At 33.7% G+C, this 26,361-nt stretch overlaps 3 protein-coding genes, 1 long non-coding RNA gene and 2 other non-coding genes across 8 annotated transcripts; all 6 read left to right on the plus strand.

The window, feature by feature from the left end:
* Positions 1-7,444: 7,444 nt before the first annotated feature.
* Positions 7,445-9,387, plus strand: LOC125196316 (DNA repair RAD52-like protein 1, mitochondrial). 2 transcript variants are annotated; one of them, XM_048094783.1, is made up of 4 exons: positions 7,445-7,756; positions 7,849-7,886; positions 8,089-8,183; positions 8,920-9,387. In XM_048094783.1, the coding sequence occupies exons 1-4, from the start codon at positions 7,482-7,484 to the stop codon at positions 9,061-9,063; spliced, it is 552 nt and encodes a 183-aa protein (XP_047950740.1). In that variant the 5' UTR covers positions 7,445-7,481; the 3' UTR covers positions 9,064-9,387. The 2 variants fall into 2 exon arrangements, with proteins under 2 accessions (XP_047950740.1, XP_047950741.1); XM_048094784.1 differs by having other exon boundaries at positions 8,917-9,033.
* Positions 9,388-9,924: 537 nt separating this feature from the next.
* On the plus strand, positions 9,925-10,777 carry LOC125191873. The gene is made up of 2 exons (XR_007171269.1): positions 9,925-9,956; positions 10,343-10,777. It is a non-coding gene; the product is annotated as an uncharacterized LOC125191873 (long non-coding RNA).
* Positions 10,778-15,156: 4,379 nt separating this feature from the next.
* Positions 15,157-22,836, plus strand: LOC125196899 (disease resistance protein Pik-1-like). 2 transcript variants are annotated; one of them, XM_048095561.1, is made up of 3 exons: positions 15,157-15,313; positions 15,401-15,782; positions 22,549-22,836. In XM_048095561.1, exons 1-2 carry the CDS (start codon positions 15,308-15,310, stop codon positions 15,767-15,769), a joined length of 375 nt encoding a protein of 124 aa, XP_047951518.1. In that variant the 5' UTR covers positions 15,157-15,307; the 3' UTR covers positions 15,770-15,782; positions 22,549-22,836. The 2 variants fall into 2 exon arrangements, with proteins under 2 accessions (XP_047951518.1, XP_047951517.1); XM_048095560.1 differs by lacking the exon at positions 22,549-22,836 and having other exon boundaries at positions 15,401-16,016.
* On the plus strand, positions 21,932-22,836 carry LOC125196900 (heavy metal-associated isoprenylated plant protein 47-like). Its single transcript, XM_048095562.1, has 2 exons — positions 21,932-22,079; positions 22,167-22,836. Exons 1-2 carry the CDS (start codon positions 22,074-22,076, stop codon positions 22,533-22,535), a joined length of 375 nt encoding a protein of 124 aa, XP_047951519.1. The 5' UTR covers positions 21,932-22,073; the 3' UTR covers positions 22,536-22,836.
* Positions 22,837-23,532: 696 nt separating this feature from the next.
* On the plus strand, positions 23,533-23,635 carry LOC125197714. The gene has a single exon (XR_007172240.1). It is a non-coding gene; the product is annotated as a U6 spliceosomal RNA (small nuclear RNA).
* A 1,585-nt stretch (positions 23,636-25,220) lies between these two features.
* LOC125197716 lies at positions 25,221-25,323 on the plus strand. The gene has a single exon (XR_007172242.1). It is a non-coding gene; the product is annotated as a U6 spliceosomal RNA (small nuclear RNA).
* Positions 25,324-26,361: the final 1,038 nt, after the last annotated feature.

The following is a 26,361-nucleotide window of genomic DNA, read 5'->3' on the forward strand; positions in this document are numbered from 1 at the left end:
GGGTTCTAACTTGGCCAACATTTGGGGTCAATCTGGAATTTACAGTACTTAGGGGGTATTTTTCGGAATTTAAGATGGCATGGGGTACTAAAGGTGATTTACACACAATATAGGGGTTAAGGCATAAATTAAGAGAATTATTAGGGTTTGATAATTTATCAAACCCTTTACCTCCTTCGTAGCCGCCGCCTCCCCTCATTTGCGATTCACCTCTGCCGGCTTTCTCCACAAAATTTCCGACACGAACCCCGCCGATTCCGCCGCCGCCGCCACTCCCGGAGCTCGCTTCTGGGTTCGGAGGGTTATGCGGTTGATTCCCCCCTCCGATTCCACCATCTCGAGCCAGATTTGCGCCCTGACTTTGCTGCTCTGTTACTCCGAGGGCGGCGAATTTCGCCTGAAATCTGGCTTTCTGCCTTTCGTCCCACCACTCCGGGTAGCCTACCCGGAGAAAAAAACTCTCCTTTGTGTGTTTGTTCTTGCCGCAATGTGAGCACCACAGTTTGCTCTTGTCTGGCTTTCCTCCGGCGTGGTGAGTGGTGGCTCCGGCGGGTGGATGACGAGGTGGTCCGTTCCGATTGGTCGATCTGTCCCTCTGTGCTCCAAATCCATACCCGATTTCCCCCGATGATGTATCGGCATTTCCTATGCTAGTGGCATCTCCGGTGAGTGATAAAGATGCCGGTGACATGATCTGGCATCGAGTCGCCTCCTTCTTCACCACCGCGTATGCCTCTTCGACTGAGGGGTACGGCTCCATCTTGAGGATATCTCGCCGGATTGCAGCATACTCTGGGTTTAATCCGGTGAGGAATTTGATTAACCTTTTTTCGCTTGTGAAGTCCCTGAATTGTTTTATTCCTTTATCGCAGCACGTCACGGGCTGCTTCTGCCTCCTGTCGACGCTGATCCATAGTCCATGGATTCGACGGTAATATGTCTCAAGATCCAAATTGCCCTGTCGGATTGATATAACTTTGTCTTCCAGGTCATAGATGTGGAACGAATCTGCCTTGCTTTCGAATGTTATTCGAAGGTTGTCCCACAGAGCTTTGGACGTTTGGTGGTGAGCAAAATCGGAAATTATATCATGTTCGACATTGTCGATTATCCACGAGAAAACCATGAGATCGGTTTCCTCCCACTCTCGGTATCCCTTGGTCTCTGGTTCTGGCGGTTCATCAACTATGTGGGAGTATCCTCTCCTTCCTCCTATCGCGACTTTCATAAGTCGAGACCATAGCGGGTAGTTCTCCCGTTGAGTTTGAACGCTACGGTAACGTTCTTGCTTGACCTCAATCTCGAGGGTTCGGTTGTTGGTTTCTCCTCATCGGTATCTGACATTTTGTGTGTATAGGGATGAATCTGGATTTGGTTTTAGCCTCTTGGCCGAGTTTTGGTATGATTGGGCTAGGATGAAATTTTTCTGAGCCCTAAAAAATCCTACTCTGACGCCATGAAGAAAGAAACTTTAGGGATCGAAATTGTGTATTTTCTTGAATGAATTATCGTTACACTGATCCACCTATTTATAGGTCTAGAAATATTCACATAAGGAAAAAACTAATCTTTGCCTATTTTACAGGGATTGCATTCTATCTACGGAAGGAGATCAATCAAGGATCAATCTATCTACGGAAGGAGATATTCTCGTGATATCTTCAATATCTTCCAACAGTTAGTGCCGACACTCGCTACACTAGAACCGCCACTGTAGTACCCGCGCTGCTCGGGTATCCAGATTCTTCAGTGCCGGGGGAATCACTATTTCAGCCTTGCATATTGACTACAAATAAAAATCTAGAGAAATGAAAATATGGCTATGGAATTGTCAATTGTAGCTGGATGTGTGAATGAAAAAATGAGAGAATTCGATGTATTTATAGAAAATAATTAACAAAAAAAATAAAATTCACCAGCGGCGGTTGCCATGGAACCGCCCCTTCCACGCCGCACACGCAGCACTGACCCCCTCCCAAACATTATCGGTCATTTTACAATTTTGGTCATAAACATTAACTTTTGAATTTCTATTCGGACCACAATTAGCCCAAAACTGACGAATCCGTTAAATATTAACGGTCAAGAATATTTATAGGCGAGTGATTGGGGTGTTGAATTATATTTGTATGTTGATTTATTTTGTATGAAGTGTGATTTTTTGGATTTCCAAATGCAGAAAGAGCAAATAGCATGGAAGTAGCATAGTATTATTTGACAAATTGCCCGTAAAGTCATATATTGAATTAAAATTTAGCTAAATCAAATAATAATATAAAACACCAATAAATAATGATAAAAAAGTGAAACTAAATTAGTGTCATTATTAGGCACAATATTGCATCACATTAACATTTTTATTAATACGAACACATACTATGTGTTATTTTCTTGATATTAGGCCGTACGTTTGGTGTTACTTCAACTAAAGTAGGAAAATTAAATTTTCAATTCTTTTTTACAAAGTAATCAAATTCATGTATATAGTAAGAATCGAGTTCAATCTTATTTACAATCACTCATATTTCTCTTTTTTAGACTTCTTAAAATATTAACTGAAAATTATATGTGTATTCACATGTTGATAAAATTCTTATATGGCAATACACGGGATATTATTTGAAGAAATAATATTTGCATACAGGATGAAAAAAGTTTGGAGTGAGTATAATAGAATGAAAAATAAGTTAAAGTAACAATGTTAGTTTTTGACAAATGTACTAATTTGAAACACTAATAAAATTTATTTTCACTCACTTCTTTTTCATTTATTTTCAAGGCTGCCCGAGCTTCCTATCTCCATCAACCCATGACACTAGAAATTAATCTTCAACCCAATCTTTAATTATTCTGCCCCAAACTCTAAATTAACATTCTGGCCCAAAGTGAAAATAATGATCAACCCCAAATTCCTTGACCTCTTCTTGCCAATCATTGAAGCTTTTAAGATTAATTCGATGTTAAAGGTGGAAGGATTGTAAAAACATGTTATAAATTCTTGTTATTGTTATAGGCTTGCAAAGTGTAAGGAAATATGCCGTGAGGCTGAGATGTCTGGATTCAAGATAGATCTTGACAAATTGACATAGTTTTGGTGATACATTATGTTGCTTTACATTTATGGAATTGATGTAGTTTGAAGAAAATATTGCTTGTAAGGGTAATTTTCTCATTCTGCCTAAAACTCCCTACATTAGACAAAAAAGTAAAATAAAATGTAGCCACCATTCATGATAGAATTATTTGTCAAATATTAGTATTATGTTACTTCCGTTCTATTTGTTGTTTCTGTATTCGGAACTTGTGTAAAAGATGACAATTCATATTAAAAGGCACTACAAATCCAAAAAATAACACCATAAAATTTCATGATTAAATCGACAAAGAAAACTCGGGAAGGAGCTTTTTATATGGTCAACACTGTTACAATAATTAAAAACCACAAATCCTATATAGTTAGTTTTGTGAAAAGCTCCTAATTAGAGCTGCTTGAGGAGCATTTGGATCCATCGAGTGCAGCATCTGTGAGGCCTCGGCTCAAATCATCAACCTTATTGTGCAAAGTTTTGATGTAATTGTTAGCATCGTCAAGATAGTCTGATGTGAAATAAATTATAGTCCTTTATTGTATTATCTTAACATACTTTTTAAGGTGAAAAATAGACTCATTTTGATGAATTGTAGGACAAAAGACTAAGTTTTAAGAGAGATGAGAAAATAAAAAAGGTCTGAATCTGATCAGTAATCAGGCCTTCAAGATTAAATAGCCTTTCAAAATCTAGGGCACAAGATTAAATATAATGGGACAATATAACTACATTTTTTCTTTTTGTAAATCTTCGCATTGCTTCAGGTTCTTGTTTACTATAAATTCATTAAAAATTATATTCATTTTTTTAACTCTTATATCATGTGCATAACACGAGTATTAATAATAGTAGGTACAAAATTGTGGTTAGAAAAAGGTTAAAAGAAGCAACCGACAGCGTACTTTCCGCGGTAGGCAGTCATGGTTGCAGATTTAAAATGTTGAGAGAAAAAAAAAAGGCAGATGCAGAGAACGAAATGAGACTTGTGTGTGTTGGAATATTACAATATAACTTTATTTTGTATTACGTAGAATTCTCTAAATATTAGTAAAAATTAAAATATATAGGTATTTAGGAGAATTCTCCAGATTATTTAAGAAAATATCCAAATTTTTATGTATAAAAATCTAGATATTTAGAATATAAAAGAATGAAGTAGATATTTCTAGAATAGGAAGTGGATACCTATAACTATGGGAGAGTTGTACCATTTTGCATAATTTAAGGAGTTTGATAAATTAAATTCTTTGTTGGCAATGTTGGGCAAGGCCATCAAGACCTTGGGTGGTAGTCTTACCATTGGTTCCAGCAAGCTCAATTGTACCCTTGTCAACCTTGATACCAGCAAGAACACCATTATGCTTAAAAATATCAACTAAACTCGTGCCTGCGAGTACACATACAAAATGTCAGATTGTTTATTTAATCATTTTAATAGTTTTAGAAAAATTATGCATATACCTTGACGGTTGATCATGTCCAAAAGTCTCATCATTAGAGATCACACCAGTTGAGTATGGATAGTAATCAAACACGGTGAAAAGGGTAAAGCCATAACTAGGGTCGAATTTAGTATCATCAAGAATACTGTTCCCAGATTGCAATAATTGCAGCATTGGCTGTAAGCTCAGATCATGTAGAAAGTCTCATCATTAGAGATCACACCACTCAGGTATGGATAGTAACCACAAACGGTGAAAAGGGTAAAGCCATAACTAGGGTCGAATTTAGCATAAGCAAGCCCCTTTCTGAAATTCTCAAGGACTTGAACAAAAAGGTCCCCGAATCGCTTCTCAAATCCCGCACTGAATCCTCTAGCTTCCTAATTCGATACGTTCCTTGGTATTCTTTCTCTCTTCATCTCCTTTTCTTCTCAATAATAACCTTCCCAGGGGTACCAATGATTGCAGCATTGGTTGCAGGCTCTCCCTCTCTTCATCTCCTTTTCTTCTCAATAATAACCTTCCCAGGGGTACCAATGATTGCAGCATTGGTTGCAGGCTCATATGTAGTGAAAATATTTAAGGAATTAGAGTAAGAATACAAATTAAAGTGCATATCATTAGTTTATTCTCATTTAATGCTGGAATGGAAATGGGAATAACAATTGATTTTGGCGAGAAATTGAATTTTTCAGGGATGGGTAGGTAATTGGTCATTTCCCCAATGAACAGTGAATACCCTAATTTGCCTAGATTTAGGGCTATAAATGCATCATTAAAGGATAAATTTCAGAAAGAAAAATAGCACAAGATCCATTAATTAATTGACCATTCCTATAAACACGCCATTAAAGGATAAATTTCAGAAAGAAAAATAGCACAATATCCATTAATTAATTGGCCATTTCCCCAATGAACAGTGAACACCCTTATTTACCTAGATTTATGGCTATAAACGCGTCATTAAAGGATAAATTTCAGAAAGAAAAATAGCACAAGATCCATTAATTAATACTCATTCCGTCCCGCTTTAGCAGTCCCATTGACTTTTCTGCCCTCTTTTTGTAAAAATGATAAAAAATAGTTAAAGAGGAGAAATGGTAAATTAAGTTAGAGAATAATATAAGAAGAGTCTTACCTACATTATTATCTCTCTTACTTTACCATTTCTCTACTTTAACTATTTTTTATCATTTTTACAAAAAGAGGGCAGAAAAGTCAATGAGACTGCTAAAGCGGGACAGAGGGAGTACATAATGTGGTTAAAAAATGTCAAAGGCTGAAAATCTTACCGGCGTACTTTCCGCGGTAGGCAGTCATAATGTTGAGAACTTGGGTGCGGTGGCGGTGTCGGTGTCGGTGTGCGCCGCTAGGGTTTCTGTGGTGGCAGTGGCAGTGGCGGTATCGGTGTGCGCCACTAGGGTTTCTGTAGTGTCGGTGGTGAATTGTGATTCTAGGAGTAGATTAGGGATAGGAGTAGATTGGGGCTTAGATATCTAAAAAATTGCCATTTTAGATTTAAAATAATAATCTATACAATATATAAAAAGGGATTTTTGAGAGCATTAAGGAAAATATTCTAAAAATAGATGAATGAAGATTATTACGTGATAATTGATACTCCTGTCCATCTTCTAACTTTTGACTATAATATGGTTTGGTTTGGAATTTTTGCAAATCTGGCATGAGAATATTGATCGAACTTATTAACATAGAAATTAATATAGGAATAAGAAAGGTGAAGAGTTTTGAACTGTTGGTATAAAACAAAATAAAATATCTATAAATACTTCTCACAAAACAATTCTTCGTACCAAAAAAAGTAAAATATCTATAAATACTCTTCACAAAACAATTTATTTTCGTAATACTAACAAAAAATAAATATGGATTTATTTTTTGCTAAAATCACTAATTTTGATTTTGGAACCGGCAAGTATTTTGTGAAAGTTTATACGTCATGAACTTTTATTACTATTGTAATTTTCAATAGTGGACTTCTCGCACAATTTTATATCATGTATTATTGTGGTAAAACACCGTTGGTGATTTTTGTTTGAAGTTCTTAATGTCCGCCAAAATCTCCCTCTCCAAAATTGCTCAAGCTTAGAGCATCTCCAATGGTCGTGCTAGCGACCGGCTTAGCCGATTCGTCACGCTGGCCGATCGGCTAGCCGAACCATTGGAGTCTCACAGCCGCAAAATCGGCCGGGGACGTCTTTTTGGCCAATCGCTCGGGCGCTAGCCGATGCGCTCGCCGCGATGTGGCGTGCCGATCCCGACCAGCGCCGATTTTTGATTTTTTTTTAAAAAAACCTATATAAATTAGTGGCAAACTAACACAGATTCAAAGCATACTAACATTTTTTAATGTATTTTTTTAATAAATTAGTGAGGAGTAGAGTGGGGCGGTGGCTCGTGTGTGGAAGCTCGGATTTTTTTTATTATGTAATTTTTTTATTTTTAGTTAATGTACTTTTTTTATTTAAATAAAATTAACGAATTTTTTTCCGTATATATGTCGTAAATTTAATTCCGTATTGTGATTTTAATTCCGTAAATGTAGTATTTTTGAATTATTTTTATTGCGGCTGGCCTATGGATGACCTAAATCTGATATAATAGGTGGATTTTTAATGCTACTGACGTGGCAGGGGGAGAAACTGCTGGCCGATTTTTGGGCCGAAGTACCATTAGAGATGCTCTTACTGCTATCATCTCTGAGCTTGTCATTTCTCCTCAAAACCACACTTAATTTAAGACATCTTTCTTGGGATATAGAGAATATTAATTTGACGATTGTTTAAATTTCACAGTCAAACTAATTTGATTTTAAATTGTCAGTTAAGTAGAGTATTAATTTTATTTAAAAGCGAATTAATTAATTTTGGTCGGAAATATGGTTTAAACAGCTCAAATTTGGAGTGAAGAGAGAGTCGAAGATCAAACAATGGCCGCCAAAATCTCCATCTCCAAAATTGCTCAAGCTTCCTGCTTTCATCTGCGACCTCGTCGTTTCTCCTCAAAACCACACTACTCTTCCTCCTCCAAATCGCAGCGGCAAGACTCCAATTTCGGCTCCGACGCTGACGACGCCGCTGTCCCCACCGCCGGAATAAGCAAGCCCCTTTCTGAAATTCTCAAGGACTTGAACAAAAAGGTCCCCGAATCGCTTCTCAAATCCCGCTCTGAGCCCTCTGGCTTCTCAATTAGATACGTTCCTTGGTATTCTCCCTCTCTTCATCTCCTTTTCTTCTCAATTTGGAATTCGAAGTTCTCGTTTTGTTTTTCAATTCAAGCTTCTATTAACTTTGCAGGCATGTATTGAATCGAATTCTGAACCTACACGCACCAGGTATGCACACACTAGATGAGTATTAGGGTTTAGGGTTTAAGAAGATGGACTGGAAATTTGGGGATATTCTGAAGCACTTGATTATTTTGTCAATTTGGATTAAATTGGTTAATTCGGATTGCATAGTTCCTCGGAATTAGTTCAATCATCTATAATTGTCAATCATAAAGAGTGAAAGCAGTTTGCAATCTTCTGTTTGTAGAATGGTCTGGTGAGGTTCGCAGCATCACTTACTCAGCTGATGGCAATTCTGTATCGGTCGTCTATCGCGTCACACTATACGGGACTGATGCAGAGGTATAATTGCCTTTCTCATTGTTGCAATAGTAATGCAGATGATGTGTTTATAGCATAGCTTCGACTGTAGTATTAGTTTCAAGGTCGCAATATAGAGAGCGACTTTAGTGCTGAAGAGTGCGTGCACTGCTGATCTTGCTCTCGTCTTAGTTGTGATTTTGTGGCTCCACTTTCAACAATACAGTTGCTGATCTTAACTTTTAGTTTCAAGGTCGCAATATAGAGGACCCGTTGAATCCATAGCTCTAGACTTTACTGCCAAAGAGTGCGTCAACTGCATTTGATCTTACTCTCGTCTTAGTTGTGATTTTGTTGCTATGTTATCAACAATACAGCTGATGTGTTTATAGATTGACTTCGACTGCTGTGTTTGTTTCAAGGTCGCAGTATAGAGGGCTCTGTTGAATCCATACCTCCTAGACTTTAGTGCTAAAGCGTGTGTCAACTGCTTTCGATCTTTCTCTCATGTTAGTTAGGATTTTGTGTGGCTCCACTTACCAGCATTACCTATGTGGAATCTGTGAGGACTCTTGCTATTGTTTTCCGAATATGAATCCCAGTGAACTTGAATCTCTAAATTGTGTGATCAGATGAATTTGGACTACCTAGTTTGTATAATATGTGCTCTTTCAGGTCGAATATTTAGAGCTATACCATGTAAACCCACAAACTAGTTGAGCCTCGTACCAATGCCATTCATCTTATCCTAACGATGTGGTTGTTTCATATGAAGTAGATATTCAGGGAAGCAACAGGCAGTGCTTCAGCTAGCGACACAAGCTTCGGGAGTCCTGTGCAAAAGGCAGAAGCAATGGCATTTCGCCGAGCTTGTGCTCGCCTAGGGCTGGGACTTCATCTTTATCATGAAGAATTGGAGTAGTGCAGGTTTAAGCCAGAGCAACTCGGGGCTATAGCCTGTATATGCTTCTCTCGAACTCGGTGGATTTGATCTCTTGCTTTTGTGTGTAATCGCGTTTACAAAGCCATGTTTCTTTTAGAGAACCTCCCAATTTTCCCAAAAATCCAGGAGGAAATTCTTTAACTTGAAAGAATTGGTACAGATTTAGGATACTTATCCAAAAGTTTTGATGACTCAATCATGGATGATGGAATCATCAAAGATTTAACCTTTTTCGAACTATGTTTGTACCTAATTAGAGTGATCAATGTTAGCACATTATCATGAATGTTTGTTTTGTTACAAGTTTATTTCTTGGTAGTTAAAAAGATTTTAATCATTTTGTTTGTGAAAAATTGGAATAAAATTGACAAATTAACAATGGAGAGAGAAATTTTGAACTATGTTTATACCCAACTACAAAATGTTTTGATTTGCGATTGCATTTCATATCCAAGCCAAGAACCATTTAGTAAAATAGGTTGTTTCAGCCCTCAAAAATGTTACATCAACAATATTTCATACCCAATTTATAAAAACATAAAAAAAAATTACATTTCTTGCAAATTGCAATGTGACCCATTGTCGAAAGGACAGAAATACACATTATATGTGATTATATGTCAACAACTGTTGGTTTCCGGCCAATTTCCTAGTAATCGAACATAGCTATCAACACCTAAAAAACATAGAAATTGCAATTTACAATATAAGTAAAATATATTTAGGTATTGATCAAGATAATTTCGTTACAATTCACATATTTGATACGCGTTAGCATTTGTTATAAATTACTATGTGATTGGTATTTCTGTCCAAACCATACTCAAATGTATAGGAGCTGGGTAATGAGCTTCTTCTTCTTCTCTCTCAAGGTATGTTCTAAATCATCCTTCTAAATTTAGTAGTTTAATTTCATAAAATATTATCATGCTTGTTTTGATATATTTAATTATATGTATATACAAATTAGTCCTAGGCAATCTCCAATCGTTTACATCAAACTCAAACTCATTTTTAGTATATCTCACACTAAAAAGTAGTTTTACTCCAACAATTGACACCAAATTCAAATTTTACACTATTTTTGAGTTTTTGTCCCACAAAATTTTTACAGTAACACCATATATATTAGGTGTTAATACATAGAAAAACCCAAAAGTGGGTATGAGCTTGGGGTATGGTTGAAGAAATTTTCTAGACCAAAATTTATTTTTGGTGTATTGTTAGAGATGGTCTTAGAGATTGTATTGAATTGCAGTGTCGGTATGCAAACACACGTGGAAGCAAGGAGGGTTTAAGCTTTTACCAGGTTATAAAATTCTTTTTTATTTGCGTAATATCATCGAATTTTTGATATTTTGTGTGAAGAGTTGTACAAAAGCCCTTATTACTGCAACAAAATATAGGAAAATTACTGTATCAAAATTGAACTCGGAAATTAGAATATATAGCCCATGTCAAAACAAATTTATGCATCCGCCCCTGCTTCCATGTTCAACGTGGTTTTGCTTTTCGAAAATCGTGGTATGTAGGAATTTGTGTTCACTTTAATTGAGGGGACATTTTGTTGGGGGTGTTTAGAAACATATAGATTGAAAGTGGGGACTTAATTGCATATATTGAAAGTTTCAACCTATTTGTAACTTATGTAATAGGTTGTGATTTTAGGTGCAATGGACTGATTCAATATCAACGCTACTTTTTCTTGACAATAAAATGGTTCGATCGTTCACTAAAAATCAATTTCAACACCCACTCGATTTTATATATATTTAAGTTGAATAATACGAAATATTGGGAAATGGTGGTGACTTATGTAATGGTTGCATTATTCAATATGTATTATCTTTGGAAAAAGAATAGTAAACATTATACAAGTAGTATGAGCTAGTATATTGTTCCCTTCAATCAAGCCAAATACAAATCACCATCTCAATATTTATATACTATAAAAAAACAACCAAAAAGAAGATGAGATCCAAGTCTTTGTTGTTATTATGTGGAAATTTCATGAGTCGTGAGGCTTTATATTTCGTGGAACGTCATCTTCGGTTTGAAAAGTTGAACCTCAAATTGATAGGGTGATTACAACGAATGATATTGACCCATTCTCACATTTCTTTTTTAATAATTAAGAATACTATAATTAAAGAGATTATTTGTAAATGATCAATCAAATTAATATTGTTAACAACCAAAAGGATTAATGACTTTGTTTAGAAGATTCCATTGAAGACAAATCTAGATGGAGTAGTAGAGGGCCGACCCCACGTCCGATTAAAAAAACTGAAAAACTCCATTAAATTTGGTTTTTGAATATGCCTCAGACTTTATAGTACAATATATAGTTTAACCCCATTCTTTTGAAATTGTGCTCATCTTGTTCTTTGCCGTCATTCATTGCTTGTTTATGTTTTTCGATGCTAATCTTGTTCTTCGCTGTCATTCATTGCTTATTTCTGTTTTTCGACGCTAGTAACGACATTATTTCACTCTCACGTGTTCTATTTATGAATCCACTATTGCCATTGGCATTTGCATAAAAACAAAATACTATATGAAATTTTATAAATATAATTATAGGATGATTATCATTTGAAGACATTTATGTTTACTCAATAATATATTTAAAAGATAATTTTGTTTAGCTATAGCTACTAGTAATATTTCGGTTGTGTTTTTATCTTGTTTATTGCATAACCAAGCTGGCTCTTTTTTTCTTTCTTTTTTTTTTATATTTAATTTGAGAAACGTTTTTCACTGTTTAATACATTAGCTTCTTTGCTAAGATTTATGAATTTATATTTGTGCACAAGGTAGAAAAATACAATATTATGCCCTCAAAAGTCATAAACAATCAATGCTAGATAAATAAGGTCGGATCTCAAAGTAAACGCACAAACAAGTCTTTTTTTAGTACTAGTACCATTAATACTACAACGTATAAGTATGAATAAGTACTCCCTCAGTCCCTTATAATTTTACCCACTTTGACCCGGCACGGGTTTTAAGAAATTTAATGGAAAGTGAGTTGAAAAAGTTGGTGGGATGTGAGTCCTACTTTGAAAGTATTAGTTTTATAAATAATGTGAGTAGGAATGAGTTAGTGGAATATGAGGCCTATTACCAAAAATGGTAAAAGTGAAGTGAGTAAAATTATGTGGGACGGCCCAAAATGGAATACTAGGTAAAATTATAGGGGACGGAGGGAGTAATATTTTATAACTAAATTCAAATAATTTATAATTAACAGTAATAGTTTATTAAACATTAATTGAATTAATTATTAGACAAAATCTCATCTAGAACGTCCACGAATAAAGTTATTATGAGTAGACCTGTCCAAGGTTTACCGAACCGGCGGTTAACACTGGAACCGTAATCGCCGGTTACGGTTCCGAACCGCAACCGTGAGAATTTATCCAAACCGAAATTGTAAATGTTTAAACCGTGGTTCGGTTCAGGTTCAAAATTTTTCGAACCGAAACCATGCCGGAACTGCGAAAAACCACCGAAAAACCGTCAAACCAAGCCAAAACCGTAAAAAACCATAAAAACCGCCGGTGGTTTTGAATCGTAACCGCAAAACACTCTCGCGGTTCAGTTCCGGTTAGGCAATTTCCAAAACAAGAACCGACGGTTCCGAACCGCGGACACTCTAATTATGAGCAATTAATTATTAATGCTGACGTAAGCAAAATTTTATGTGAAATAAGCAATCGTGACTCTCTATAACTCATTATTGCATTCACACGTTGCTCAAAAAGAAAAATTACTTTTTTTATAAAAGAAACTTTTTGTTCAAAAAAAGAGAGAACTAAACCGTGTGATATGGGATTAGACCCTACTTTGACGAATAAATTAAGTTTATTTATTTTCATAAAATTATTATTTATTCCATTATAACAGTTTCCGGATTTTGGCAAAAGTTAGGTTCTGAAGATGAAAAATACTCCCTCCGTCCCCGAATACTTGACACGGTTTGATCCGGCACAAGTTTTAAGAAATGTAATGGAAAGTGTGTTGGAAAAGTTGGTGGGATGTGGGTCATACTTTTAAAGTATTAGTTTTATAACAAATGTGAGTAGGAATGAGTTAGTGAAATATGGGGTCCATTAACAAAAATGAAAAAAGTGAACTGTGTCAAGTATTCGGGGACAGATCGAAATAGCAAACTGTGTCATTCGGGACGGAGGGAGTAATAAAAAATTGTGATCACTAATTAAAATATATTTTTGAGAATGATCACTTATAGAATTTACTGTTTGGGCCTTGAAATATTCCCTTAAATATCACGGTTCATTATCAATACACATTATTTTAATATGTATGTAATCTATGATGCATTTGTTTTGTGGTGTATTTTATTCAATATACTGAAATAGTTTATATATTGAGATAATTATATTTAATAAAAATTAACTAAATAAACTAAATTAATAATACTGATAATTTTGATTTTATCATAGACTACACATATAATACAACTAAGTCAAATAGACTATTACTATGATTTAGTCTATTCGTAAAATTACTTTAAAAAATAAGCTATGAATAAAAAAATACACAACCACACAATTATTTGGGTGGTGCCTGAAAATTGAAACTACAAATTACGAAAACTAATAAAGCATACCTTAAAATTACAACTTATAAACTTTAAATTTCATATAGTATTTATAATTTGGCGTGGATAAGAATATAAGATACTTTAGTATTATAATAGTAATATTATTATTATATTAGTATTATTCTTACTTGACCATATTATATACACTCGTCTACTTTTCTAACAACCATCACTGATGACATGTATCTTCCTCGAAATTATATTGAATGCGACTGTGTGATCCACACAAAATATGGACCATTCATTTATGAGGTAGTACGTTGTCCATAATTATTTATTTATTTTTTATTTGAAACAATGATGTTTGTTCACAGTTCACACCATAATATGCACATTTAGATTCCAAGTTTAATTAATAAAATTACAATTACAATCACACGAATAATCCATCCACTTTAAATTAATTTTGCTTCATCATTGTATAATTTACCATTTAATTGATTCTACCCAAGAGAATAGAAATATGGACTATCATCTTTGATAAACATATACTCCCTCCATCTTCAAAGAATATACATTTTGGATTCGACACAAATTTTAATGTAAAATTGATAAGGTAAGAGAAAGGTAGAGAAAAAATAATAATTAAAGTATTGTTAGTGCATGATGAGTCTCACCTCATTAGAGAGCAAAGTCTTTTTAAAATTAGAAAGTACATAAACTTATGGGATAGACTAAAAATGAAAGAATGTAATATTTTTATAGGACGGAGGGAGTATAATTCCTTAAAATACAGTTATGTTACTAACACTGTTACACGATTTATAGATTTATTAGTTTTCTAGTTTAGATATATGATTGTATATTCACTTGGTTGGTATTAATGGAAAAAAAATAGTCCACAGATGTTGCAGTGGGTGCAGAATGCAATATTTACAAAAGCAAACTAACATAACTACTTATAGTGCCATGGGTTGAATCAAATTATAGGAACAATTGTTTGGTAGTACAATTAATAAAAATCAAGGTATAATACAAATATGATTAAGAAAAAATTATAAACGAAAACCCATCGCAGGCTAACGCTTTTATCATAAAAGATAGTCTCTTTGTCTCATTAAATATGCAATATTTGGGAATCGGCACAGATTTTTATATAGTGTTGTTTTGTGAGTTAATGAAAAGAGAGTAAAGTGAAAGAGATGAAAAAGTAGAGATAGAGATATTTCCATTTTACGAAACGTTTCAATTTTAATGGGACAAACTAAAAAGGAAAACGTTTATTTCTAATGGGACCGAGGGAGTATAAATTCCGATTTTGTAATATATGAGTTACAAATGACACATTTAATCATTCAAATTTTTTATTTATTAATTAGATAATATTATCCTTTTAATATAAGAAGAATTTGTCAAACTACCAAAAATACTAACGATAGAAAATATCAAAACTCAAAAACATTTATCAAGACCCTACAATATTATTAAAATAATAAAAATAATAATAATAAACGCGTTTAAATTATCTTCACGACCCTATAAATACCACTCTCTCAGCTCCATTCTCCCTCAATTCAAACACTCTGCTCTCTACCAAAGCCATTTCATCTCAATTCCTTCAAATTTCATCGATCGCGTTCATCAATCAACAAAATGAAGGTAAATTCACTGCAAATTCGTTGAATTCCTCTGATTTCATTGCTCAATTGAATCGATTGAGTGATTAATTTGGATAATTCGATGCAGGTTAAGATTGTGGTGAGGGTGTCGATGAACGACGAGAAATCCCGCTCCAAAGCCCTAAAAATCACGGTGGGGATCTCCGGCGTCGAATCGGCGGCTCTGGCGGGGGCGGAGAAGGATCAGGTGGTGGTGGTGGGGGAGAGCATCGACGCGGTGGTGCTCACGCGCCAGCTGAGGAAGGGCGTGGGCCACGCGGAGCTCGTGAGCGTCGGCGAGGATAAGAAGGAGGACAAACCCGCCGCGAAGGCGGAGGCGCCGGCGCCGGCGCCGGCGGTGCCGATGGTGTGGTCGTACGGGCCGAGCTATCCCGGGTACAACAGCTACCCGGTTTACGAGACGCGGTCGAGCGATCCAACCTGCACGATTATGTGAAGAATTTGGGGAAATTTGAGTTCCATTTTTTAATTGAGCTGCGATTGATCGTCTATCTAGGAGTTTTGTGAAAATATAAAATGATAATTTGTGACACGAACATAGCAACATGTTTGTTGGAACGGAGATATATCATTAACGAGATGCGATTGATCGTTTCCATTGTTTCAAATTCTTTGCACGAGAGTTTGTGTAGTATAAATCGATTATTGAGTTGACTCGAACATGATAAATTTAGTTATTGAAATTGAAACATCTTAGAAATTGAGTTGAGTTGTGATAGGTAGTTTATATAGTTTTGGTATCCTTGCATGGAGTAATTTTTAGCTAGTGAAATGCAGTGTCTACACGTTAGCATGTTAAGGTACTAGCTACTACGCAAAATATACCTCCTCCGTCTCACTAAAGATGATCCGTTTTTCTTTTTAGTTTGTCCCAACTAAGATAATTCATTAATATAAATAGAAACATCTTTATCATGAGGAATTGGAGTAGTGTAGGTATAAGGCAGAGCAACTCGGGGCTATGGCATGTATATGCTTGTCTCGAACTCTAGTGGATTTGACCTCTTACTTTTGTATGTAATCGCGTTCAGAAAGCCATATTTCTTTTAGAGAACCTCCTAATTTTCCCAAAAATCCAGAAGGAGATTCTTAAACTAGAAAGAATTCGGTACAGATGTAGGATTCTTATACGATGGAATCATCAAAGATTTGACCTTTTCTGAACTATGTTTATACTCCCTCCGTTTCTTCATAGTTGAGGCGGAACTTTTCGGCACGGAGTTTTAGAAATGAATGTTATGTGTGTTAAATAAATAGATAAAAAAGTAAGAGAGAGGAAAAGATAGAAAGAATAAAGTATAAAGTGAATAAAGTAGAAAGAATAAAGTAAGAGAGAGTAAAGTAATAAAGAGAAAAAAGTTACCGTATATGGAAATGAGTCAACTATGAAGAAACTTCTCGAAATGGAAAAATGACTCAACTATGAAGAAACGGAGGGAGTACCTGATTAGAGGCGTATTCGATCAATGTTAGCACATTATCACGAATGTTTGTTTTGTTACAAGTTTATTTATTGGTAGTTAAAAAGATTTTAATAATTTTGTATGTGAAAAACTGGAATAAAATTGATAAATTACGATGGATAGATAGCATTGATAAATTTATTAAAGGTCATGATCGATTTTTGATCTGTGGTTGCATTTCATATCCAAGCCTATACCCATTAATTAAAATAGTACTCTCTGTCCCTAAAATATGATAATCTCTTTGTTCACCATTTAAAGAGTCATTTTAATTCGTCATGAATTTTAAGAAATTATTTGACTTTGTAAATAAAAGGAAAGGAAGTTAGTGAGTTGAATGTGAGACCCATTTAAAATAGAATATTAGTTTTATATTGTATTCCGAGTGTAAAAAATTGGTGGAATGTGAGACCCACATATTGAAAGTGAAATAAAGAATAGTTTTATAAATCGTGGACAACAGAATGGCAAAATGATTCTTTAAATGATGGACAGAGGAGTACATCATTAATATTTTGTACCCAATTTATAAGATCGAAAAAATACATTTTTTATAAAAAAAAGTACTTACATTTATTACAATTTGATTTTGACCCATGTCGAAATGTGATTATATGTCAACAACTGTTGGTTTCCGGCCAATTTCCTAGCAATCGAACATAGATATCAACACCTAAAAAAAACTTAGAAGTTGCAATTTACAATATAATTAAAATATATATAGGTCTTGATCAAGATAATTTCGTTACAATTCATGACATATCTGACACGCGTTAGCATTTGTTATAAATTACTATGTGATTGGTATTTGAATTTCTGTCCAAACCATATGAGCTTCTTCTTCTCTCTCACGGTATGTTCTTCATCATCCTTCTAAATTTATTAGTTTAATTTCATAAAATATATCATGCTTGCTTTTATATATTTAATTATATGTATATACAAATTAGTCCAATATTTGAGAATATTGAATTGCAGTGATTGCCTGTGGACACACGTAGAAGCAAGGAAGGGTTTAAGCTTTTACCAGGTTATAAAATTCTTTTTCATTTATGTACTATCGTCGAATTTTTGATATTTTGTGTGAAGAGTGCAAAAGCCCTTATTATGGCAACAAAATAAAGGAAAATTATTGCATCAAAATTGAACTCGAAATTAGAATATATATAGCCCATGCCAAAACAAATCTATGCGTCCACCTCTGCTTCCATGTTCAAAGTGGTTTTGTTTTTCGAAAATCGTGGTATGTAGGAGTTTTGTTGGGGATGTTTGAAAACATAGAGATTGAAAAGTGGGAACGTAATTGCATATATTGAATGTTTCAATCTAATTTGTAACTTATGTAAGAGGTTGTGATTTTAGGTGCAATGGACTAATTCAATATCAACACTACTTTTTCTTGACTATAATGGTTCGATCGTTTACTAAAAATCAATTTCAACACCCACTCGATTATATATTTTAAGTTGAATAATACGAAATAATGGGAAATGGTGTCGACTTATTGGTCAATAAACCCCTTTTAAGTATATGTAATGGTTGCATAATTCAAAAAGATAATCTAGTTTATTGCTCCTTTGAATCAAGCCAAATATAAATCACCATCAATATTTATGTATAGAAAACAGCCAAAAATAAGATGAAATCCAAGTATTTGTTGTTATTATGTGGAAATTTCATGAGTCGGGAGTTTGAAAAGTTGGTTTGAAAAGTTGAACCACAAATTGATAGGGTGATTACAACGAGTGATATTGACCCATTCCATTCTTTAGCGATTTTATTTAACATTTCTTTTTTAATAATTAAGAATACTATAATTAATGAGATTATTTGTAAATGATCAATCAAATTGATATTGTTAACAACCAAAGGATTATGGACTTATAATTAAAGAGATTATTTATAAATGATCAATCAATTATCAACCATAGGATTATGGACTTTGTTTAGAAGATTCCATTGCAAAATGATAGATCTAGACGGAGTTGTGGGTCGACCCCACCTTCAATTCAGAAAATCGAAAAACTTCATTAAATTTGGTTTTTGAATTTCAGTACAGTAGCTTAACTCCATCATTTTGAAATTAGGTTCATTTTTGTTCTTCGTCTGTCATCCATTGCTTGTGATGTCTCTGTCTTTCGATGCTAGTAACGATCTTTTTTCGCTGTATTCGATCTCACAGGTTCCATTTATGAATTTGTCACTGACACTTGACACTGAATTTGCATAAAAGCGAAATACTAGTGAAAATTTATAAATATAATCATAGGATGATTATCATTTGAAGACATTTGTTTTGTGCTTACTCAATTATATTTACAAAAGTTAATTTAGTATAGCTATAGCTACTAATACTTTGGATGTGTTTATATCTTGTTTAGCTCCTTTCTTTTCCTTTTTTTTTCTTAATTTGAGAAACGTTTTTCACTGACTGTTTGAACTCAAATGACATTAGCTTCTTTGCTAAGATTTATGAATTTACAAAAACACAAAATTATGCACCCCAATAGTCATAAACAATCAATGCTTGATCGAGAAGGTCGGATTTCAAACTCAAATTAAAGTAAACGCACAAACATGTCTTTTTTTAGTAGTATCAGTTTATACTACGACATTTAAATATTGATTTGTCGACAGATAAGTATGAACTTGTTATAGTTTATTAAACATTTAAACATGTCTTTTTTAGTAGTATCAGTTTATACTACGACATTTAAATATTGATTTGTTGGCAGATTAGTATGAACTTGTAATAGTTTATTAAACATTAATTGAAATAATTAAATATAAAAATTAAGCAGATCTCACGACCCTAAAACGTCCTCGAACAAAGATAATATGAGTAATTAATTATTAATTAGTAGTATTAGTTTATACTACGACAGATAAGTATGGATTTGTCGGCAGATTAGTATTAATTTGTAATAGTTTATTAATTGAATTACTTAAATATAAAAAATAAACCACTCTAACCCTAGAACGTCCTCGAATAAAGATATTATGAGTAATATCTTTATTAATTATTAAATGTCGTAAGCAAAATTTCAGGTGAAATAAGCAAACGTGACGTTATAACTCATTATTGACTTGCATTCACACGTTGCCCATAAAGAAAAATTACTTTTTTCAGCTAAAAAAACTTTTTTTCAAAAAAGAGAGTTTTGTAAAGTAAACCGTGTGATTGGGGATTAGACCCTACTTTAACGAATAAATTAAGTATATTTATTTTCACGGTTAATTATCAATACACGAATAAATAGTGTGATCAATTGAAAACTCTAAATATTGTATGAACTCAAAACTATAATCTAGATCATTGAAAAATGTCAACATATCACAAAAAAGCATTAACAGGAAAATGTAAACAGAATTTCAACGGTAGTCAATGATTAATGTTGTGTTGATATTGTGTTGACATTAAAATCTTGAAATTTTACTCTGTGTTGATATTGTATTGAAACTGTGTTGAAGCTGTGTTGAAGAGTTTTGAATTTGTACAATATATAAGTTTGCATTTTATCACTACCCTTAACTAACTAGTATAGCTTTTAATAATCTATAGTGCCTTCGTTTTTTTTGGGGTGTATTTTATTCAAAATACTGAAATAGTTTATACATTGAGACAGTTAAATTAAATTATATCAACTCGTAGCATATTATATATAATAAATTTAAACAGAATTTAACTAAATTAATAATATTAATAATTTTGATTTTTATCATAGACTACTTCAAATATAATACAATGAAGTCAAATAGACTATGATTTCATTTAGCCTACTTCAAAATATTTCTCTTTGGTGATATTATAATATTATTAATTATTACTTGACCATATATACTCGGTCTACTTTTTCTAACAACCTACATTGATGTGTTGTATCTTCCTTGAAATTACATTGAATATGCTTTGTGGGTTCCCCACACAAATTATGGACCTATTTCTTTAGACTCATGAGGTCCATATAAATATAATCCATATCTTTTTCAATTTGAAATTATCGTACTCCACTTGATACAATCTTAAACTATGACGTAGTGGTTGATATCATAATATCCACATTTAGATTACAATCATGAAAAATCCACCTACTTTAAATTTATTTTGCTTCATCATTACCATATAGTACTTCAATAGTTCAATTGTATCCAAGAGAATATAAATATGGATTAACTATCATCTTTGGTAGTATTAAAAACACTTAAATAGCCTTTAAACATGTAATAACTTAAAACACAGTTTACATAAGTATATATTTCACTATTACACGATTTTCTAGTTTATATATATGATTGTATATTATTAACTTATTAATGAAAAAATAAATCATTCCACATATGTTGAGTGGGTACATAATGCTAACATAATGCAATGGGTTAGAGGTGTCCACGGTTCTGGAACCGATGGTTACGGTTCGGAACCGCCGCTTTTGGTTTTGGAAATTGTTGAACCGGAACCGAACCGCGAGGGTGTTTCTTGGTTACGGTTCCAGTTCCGAACCCGCCGGTTTCGGTTTCGGTTCCGAATTGGCGGTTTTTTTTACGGTTTTTCACGGTTCCAAACCGTCGATTTTTTGCGATTCCGGCTTGATTTAACGGTTTTCCGGTGATTTTTCGCGGTTCCGGTTTGAAACCACGCGGCGGTTCCGGCACGGTTTCGGTTCGAAAATTTTTAAACCTGAACCGAACCACGTTTCAAAAATCGACGGTTTTGGTTCAGATAAATTCTCACAGTTTCGGTTCGGAACCGTAACCAACGGTTACGATTTCAATTTTAACCATCGGTTCGATAAACCTTGGGCATGTCTACAATGGGTTGATTCAAATTATCAGAACAAGTGTTTAGTAGTAGTCCACACATTTATGATTATGTAAACAAAAACCCTTTGTAGGTTAATCCTTTTATTTTAAAAGAGATAAATTTTGATTTTGTTATGTCTACTATAAAACACCTTCGATTTCAAACTCATGTTTTTGAGTTAAAAATCACACTTATATTAGAAGAATTTCCTAAACTACTTCGAATTTCTTGAATGCAACATTACCAACAAATTAACATTTATTAGTGACCCTACAACTTTATTAAAAATAAAAAATAAAAAATAAAAAATAAAAATAAATAGTTTACGCGTGTAAATTTGTTCACGACTGCTTCCTATAGCTATAAATACAGCTCTCTCAACTCATTTTTTCTCAATTCAAACACACTGCTCTCTACCAAAACCATTTCACCTCAATTCTCTCAAATTTCATCGATCGCGTTCATCAATCAACAAAATGAAGGTAAATTCACTGCAAATTCGTTGAATTCCTCTTATTTCATTGCTCAATTGAACCGATTGAGTGATTAATTTCGATAATTCGATGCAGGTTAAGATTGTGGTGAGGGTGTCGATGAACGACGAGAAATCCCGCTCCAAAGCCCTAAAAATCACGGTGGGGATCTCGGGCGTCGAGTCGGCGGCTCTGGCGGGGGCGGAGAAGGATCAGGTGGTGGTGGTGGGGGAGGGCATCGACGCGGTGGTGCTCACGCGCCAGCTGAGGAAGGGCGTGGGCCACGCGGAGCTCGTGAGCGTCGGCGAGGATAAGAAGGAGGACAAACCCGCCGCGAAGGCGGAGGCGCCGGCGCCGGCGCCGTCGGTGCCGATGGTGTGGTCGTACGGGCCGAGCTATCCCGGGTACAACAGCTACCCGGTTTACGAGACGCGGTCGGGCGACCCGGCGTGCACGATCATGTGAAGAATTGGGGGAAATTTGAGTTCCAATTTTTTGATTTTGTTTTTGGAGAGGAAGAAGAAGTAAGGGTTTAATGTTTTGGGGGTTATAAAGTCTAGACATAATGCGTGGAGAGTCGAGACGTTTTATCAACTGAGCTGCGATTGATCGTCTATGCAGGAGTTTGTGAAAATATAAAATGATAATTTGTTACTGAACATAGCAACCTATTTGTTGGAATGAAGATGTATAATGTATTATTAACTGAGTTGCGATGATTGATCGTTTCTGCGGTTTCAATTTCTTTATACGAGAGTTTGTGTAGGTAGTATAACTGTACAAGGGGTGTTCGGTTGACAAGACTAAATCTCATAATTAAATATGTATCATGTTTGGTTCATAAGATTGATCCCCTCAACTTAATCCTAGATAGATAGTCTCATGATAATTAGTCATAGCCTCCTTCCTCCAACTAAAATAATCTTACAACTTAATCCTAGACGGATAGTCTCATAATTATTAGTTATGACAACCGAAAGCCACTTAAATTGATTATTGAGTTGACTCGAATATGATAAATTTGGTTATTGAAATTGAAACGTCTTATCAATTGAATTGAGCGGTGATGAGTAGTTTTATATCCTTGCATGGAAGTTTGTGAAAATAGAAACTAATTTTTTTGCTTGTGTTGGTTATTTGGAAAATTTTTAAACAAACAATTTCAACAAATTTTTTAATAATATTTTGTAATACTCAACTCTATGCATACCTCAATCCTTATCATACATTGAATGATTGAATGTGGAGAAATAACTAGAAATCTAAAACAGATCTTTTTTCCAACATCATTACATTTAATGATTCTCAAACTCAAATTAGGAAACCGAATTTTTAACAAAGCCCAGCCCAATGTACTCATATGCAAAGCCCATGGAGCCCAAATTTTAGTTCTTGTTATCCCACATCGGATAAGCAATAGCCTATGGTTGTGTTTATATTTCATCACCTAGCTACCTCTACTGTCCCTTCGGGGACATCCGATAAAATTGGAACGATACAGAGAAGATTAGCATGGCCCCTGCGCAAGGATGACACGCATAAATCGAGAAATGGTCCAAATTTTTTTTGTTAACGAAACAATATAATTTTGTGAAAATAGAAACTGATTATTTTGCTTGTGTTGATTGTTAATGTAACAAAAAGAAAAATTTGTTGTTAACGCAACAGATAGGAATGTTGAACTCTTATTGGCATACGCATTCCACAATTTTCTTTTGCAATATCAATTTAGCTTAAAAAGTTTTCTTCATATTTTGGTTGGTAGGAGTATTTGTTATAGATGAACAAGTAGACATTTGATGAATAAGGTAACCATAATATTAGTCCAGTTTCTCTATTCAATTCCTTTTCTACTAATGTAAAGTGCACTTATGTTTTCTTGATAATTTGGCTTGTATTGATTTGTGATGACAGTGTTGTAATGGTTTAGGTCTTGAGAAATTAAGCAACAAGTGGGATAGGATATAGTGTCCTATTAATATTGGGTATATTAATTTGAAAATTGGCATTTAAAAAAGTACACAGTACCTTATTTTTTAATTTATCATTTCTAATAATTATTTTTATTTAATAAAAATGACTACTATATAACTCAATTTTGTGTAATAAATTACACCATCCGTTCACTAATAAATATCTCATTTTGTCATTTTCGTCCATCCACCAAATTTTGCAAATATTTAACATGTATCTCTCCTCGCCGGTACCACCCCTATAAACCTATAAGGCTATAATGTATGAAACAAATATATATGCGATTAAGGTCACAGTCTATAGTTATAATTCTATCGTATTATGTCTTTTTCATTCCGCCGAAAATAATTTTACTGGTCCTATTGTTCAGATGTAGAAAAGAATATACCATTAGCTTTTCAAGAAATTTTCAAGCAAACAATATCTATTTTACTATATTCAACTCTATATATATATCTCTATCCATAGAATTCATTGAATATACATAAATAACTAGTAATAGACTTCTCTTATAATTAGTAACTGTCAATAAAATCTTTAAAATTAGTAGTACTATAACTTTTAAACAGCCCAATCTCCACATATCCAAAGCCCATTGCCCAAATTTTAGCTCCTTTTTACCACATCGGATAAGCACTAATTTTGGATATACTACCTCTGTCCCTGAAAATTTGAAACAGTTTATCATTTCGATCCATCCCTGAAAATTTGATACACTTCACTTTTATCATTTTTGGTAGTGGACTCCATATTCCACTAACTCATTCCTACTCACATTTTATTATAAAACTAATACTTTAAAAGTAGGACCCACATCCCACCAACTTTTTCAACTCACTTTACATTACATTTCTTAAAACCCGTGTCGAGTCAAAGTGTAGCAAATTTGGGAACGGAGGTAGTATCATCTAGAGACATCTGATAAAATTAGAATATTATAGAGAAGATTAGCATGACTCGCATGGCTCCTGATGCATTCCTATATTTGTTGAGTACATTAAATGTATAGAATTGACTATAACATATTTTTTTATAATAAATTCATTTCCAAGAATAGAACATTAAATAAGTCTAAAATCTTATTATTTTGTCCAAAGTTTTAATTATTGTTCTCCCACATCGAAGAAGCAATGACTTATATGTATGTTTATATTCCAGCACCTAACAACAAATATTGTCCCTTCAGGGACATCTGATAAAATTGGAACAATACAGAGAAGATTAGCATGGCCCCTGCGCAAGGATGACACGCATAAATCGAGAAATGGTCCAAATTTTTTTGTTAATGCAACCATAAAATTTTGTGAAAATAGATACTGGTTATTTTGCTTGTGATTGTTTGGCCATAGGAATGTTGAAGAAGATTGATTATTGGAGCATTTCCCCATTTTCTTTTGCAGTATCAATTTAGCTCATAAGTTTTATTGATATTATTGGTTAGTATTCCTAATTAGACATGTGATGAATAAGGTAACCATAAATTTAGTCCAGTTTCTCTCTTCAATCTTCATAGCTTTTCTAGTACTAATGTAGTGTTTCATTTCAATATGAATGAAAAGTGCACTTACGTTTTCTTGATATTTTGGCTTGTGTATTGATTTGTGATGAGAGTGCTACATGTGATGGTTTAGGTCTTTAGAATTTAAGTAGCAAGTGGATAGGAATTAGTGTCCTATTATTGGGTATACAAATTTGAAAATTGGCATTGAAAACAGTAAAGACTTTAATTTTTAGTTTATCAATTATAATAATTATTTTCTATTTGATAAAAATTACTACTATATAACTCAATTTGGCGTAATAAAGTATTGATAAAGAGTTCAATATAAAATTTAAGCATACAAAAGTAGATCATTCATTAGAAATTATATCACTCCATAGAACTTATATTGCATCCATAGAAGTCAAGGAAAATATTTAACACGATATCTCTTACCATCCCTATAAATCTATAATGTATGAAGTAATGAAACAAGTTTATATTTCGATCAAGGTCATAATCTATAGTTATAATTCTATCATCTTTTCATCCCACCAAAAATCAATTTTATGGTCCTATTTGTTCAATTGTAGAGAAGAATCTACAATTAGCTTTTCATGAAATTTTCCAACGAATAATTTCTTATTTTAATTCAACTCTAGATATTCCTCTATTCATTGAAATTCGTGAATGTACACAATTCATTCCCTACATCATTACATTTAATGAGTCTCAAAACAAAATTTTTAAAAAATTACATAGCCCAATCTACATATATCAAAAGCCCATTACAAAAGCCAATCTACATCAGATAAACAATAATTTATCTTCAGGTTT

The sequence above is a fragment of the Salvia hispanica genome, chromosome 6, assembly GCF_023119035.1.
Source record: "Salvia hispanica cultivar TCC Black 2014 chromosome 6, UniMelb_Shisp_WGS_1.0, whole genome shotgun sequence".
NCBI classification, from domain to species: Eukaryota; Viridiplantae; Streptophyta; class Magnoliopsida; order Lamiales; family Lamiaceae; genus Salvia; species Salvia hispanica.

What these genes read in the sequence shown, in the direction of transcription:
- LOC125196316 (XM_048094783.1), top strand. Translation starts at nt 7,482, where the DNA reads ATGGCCGCCAAAATCTCCATCTCCAAAATTGCTCAAGCTTCCTGCTTT. An exon ending in TCTGAACCTACACGCACCAG is followed by an intron (nt 7,887 to 8,088) that starts GTATGCACACAC and finishes TTCTGTTTGTAG; the next exon opens with AATGGTCTGGTGAGGTTCGC. An exon ending in TATACGGGACTGATGCAGAG is followed by an intron (nt 8,184 to 8,919) that starts GTATAATTGCCT and finishes CATATGAAGTAG; the next exon opens with ATATTCAGGGAAGCAACAGG.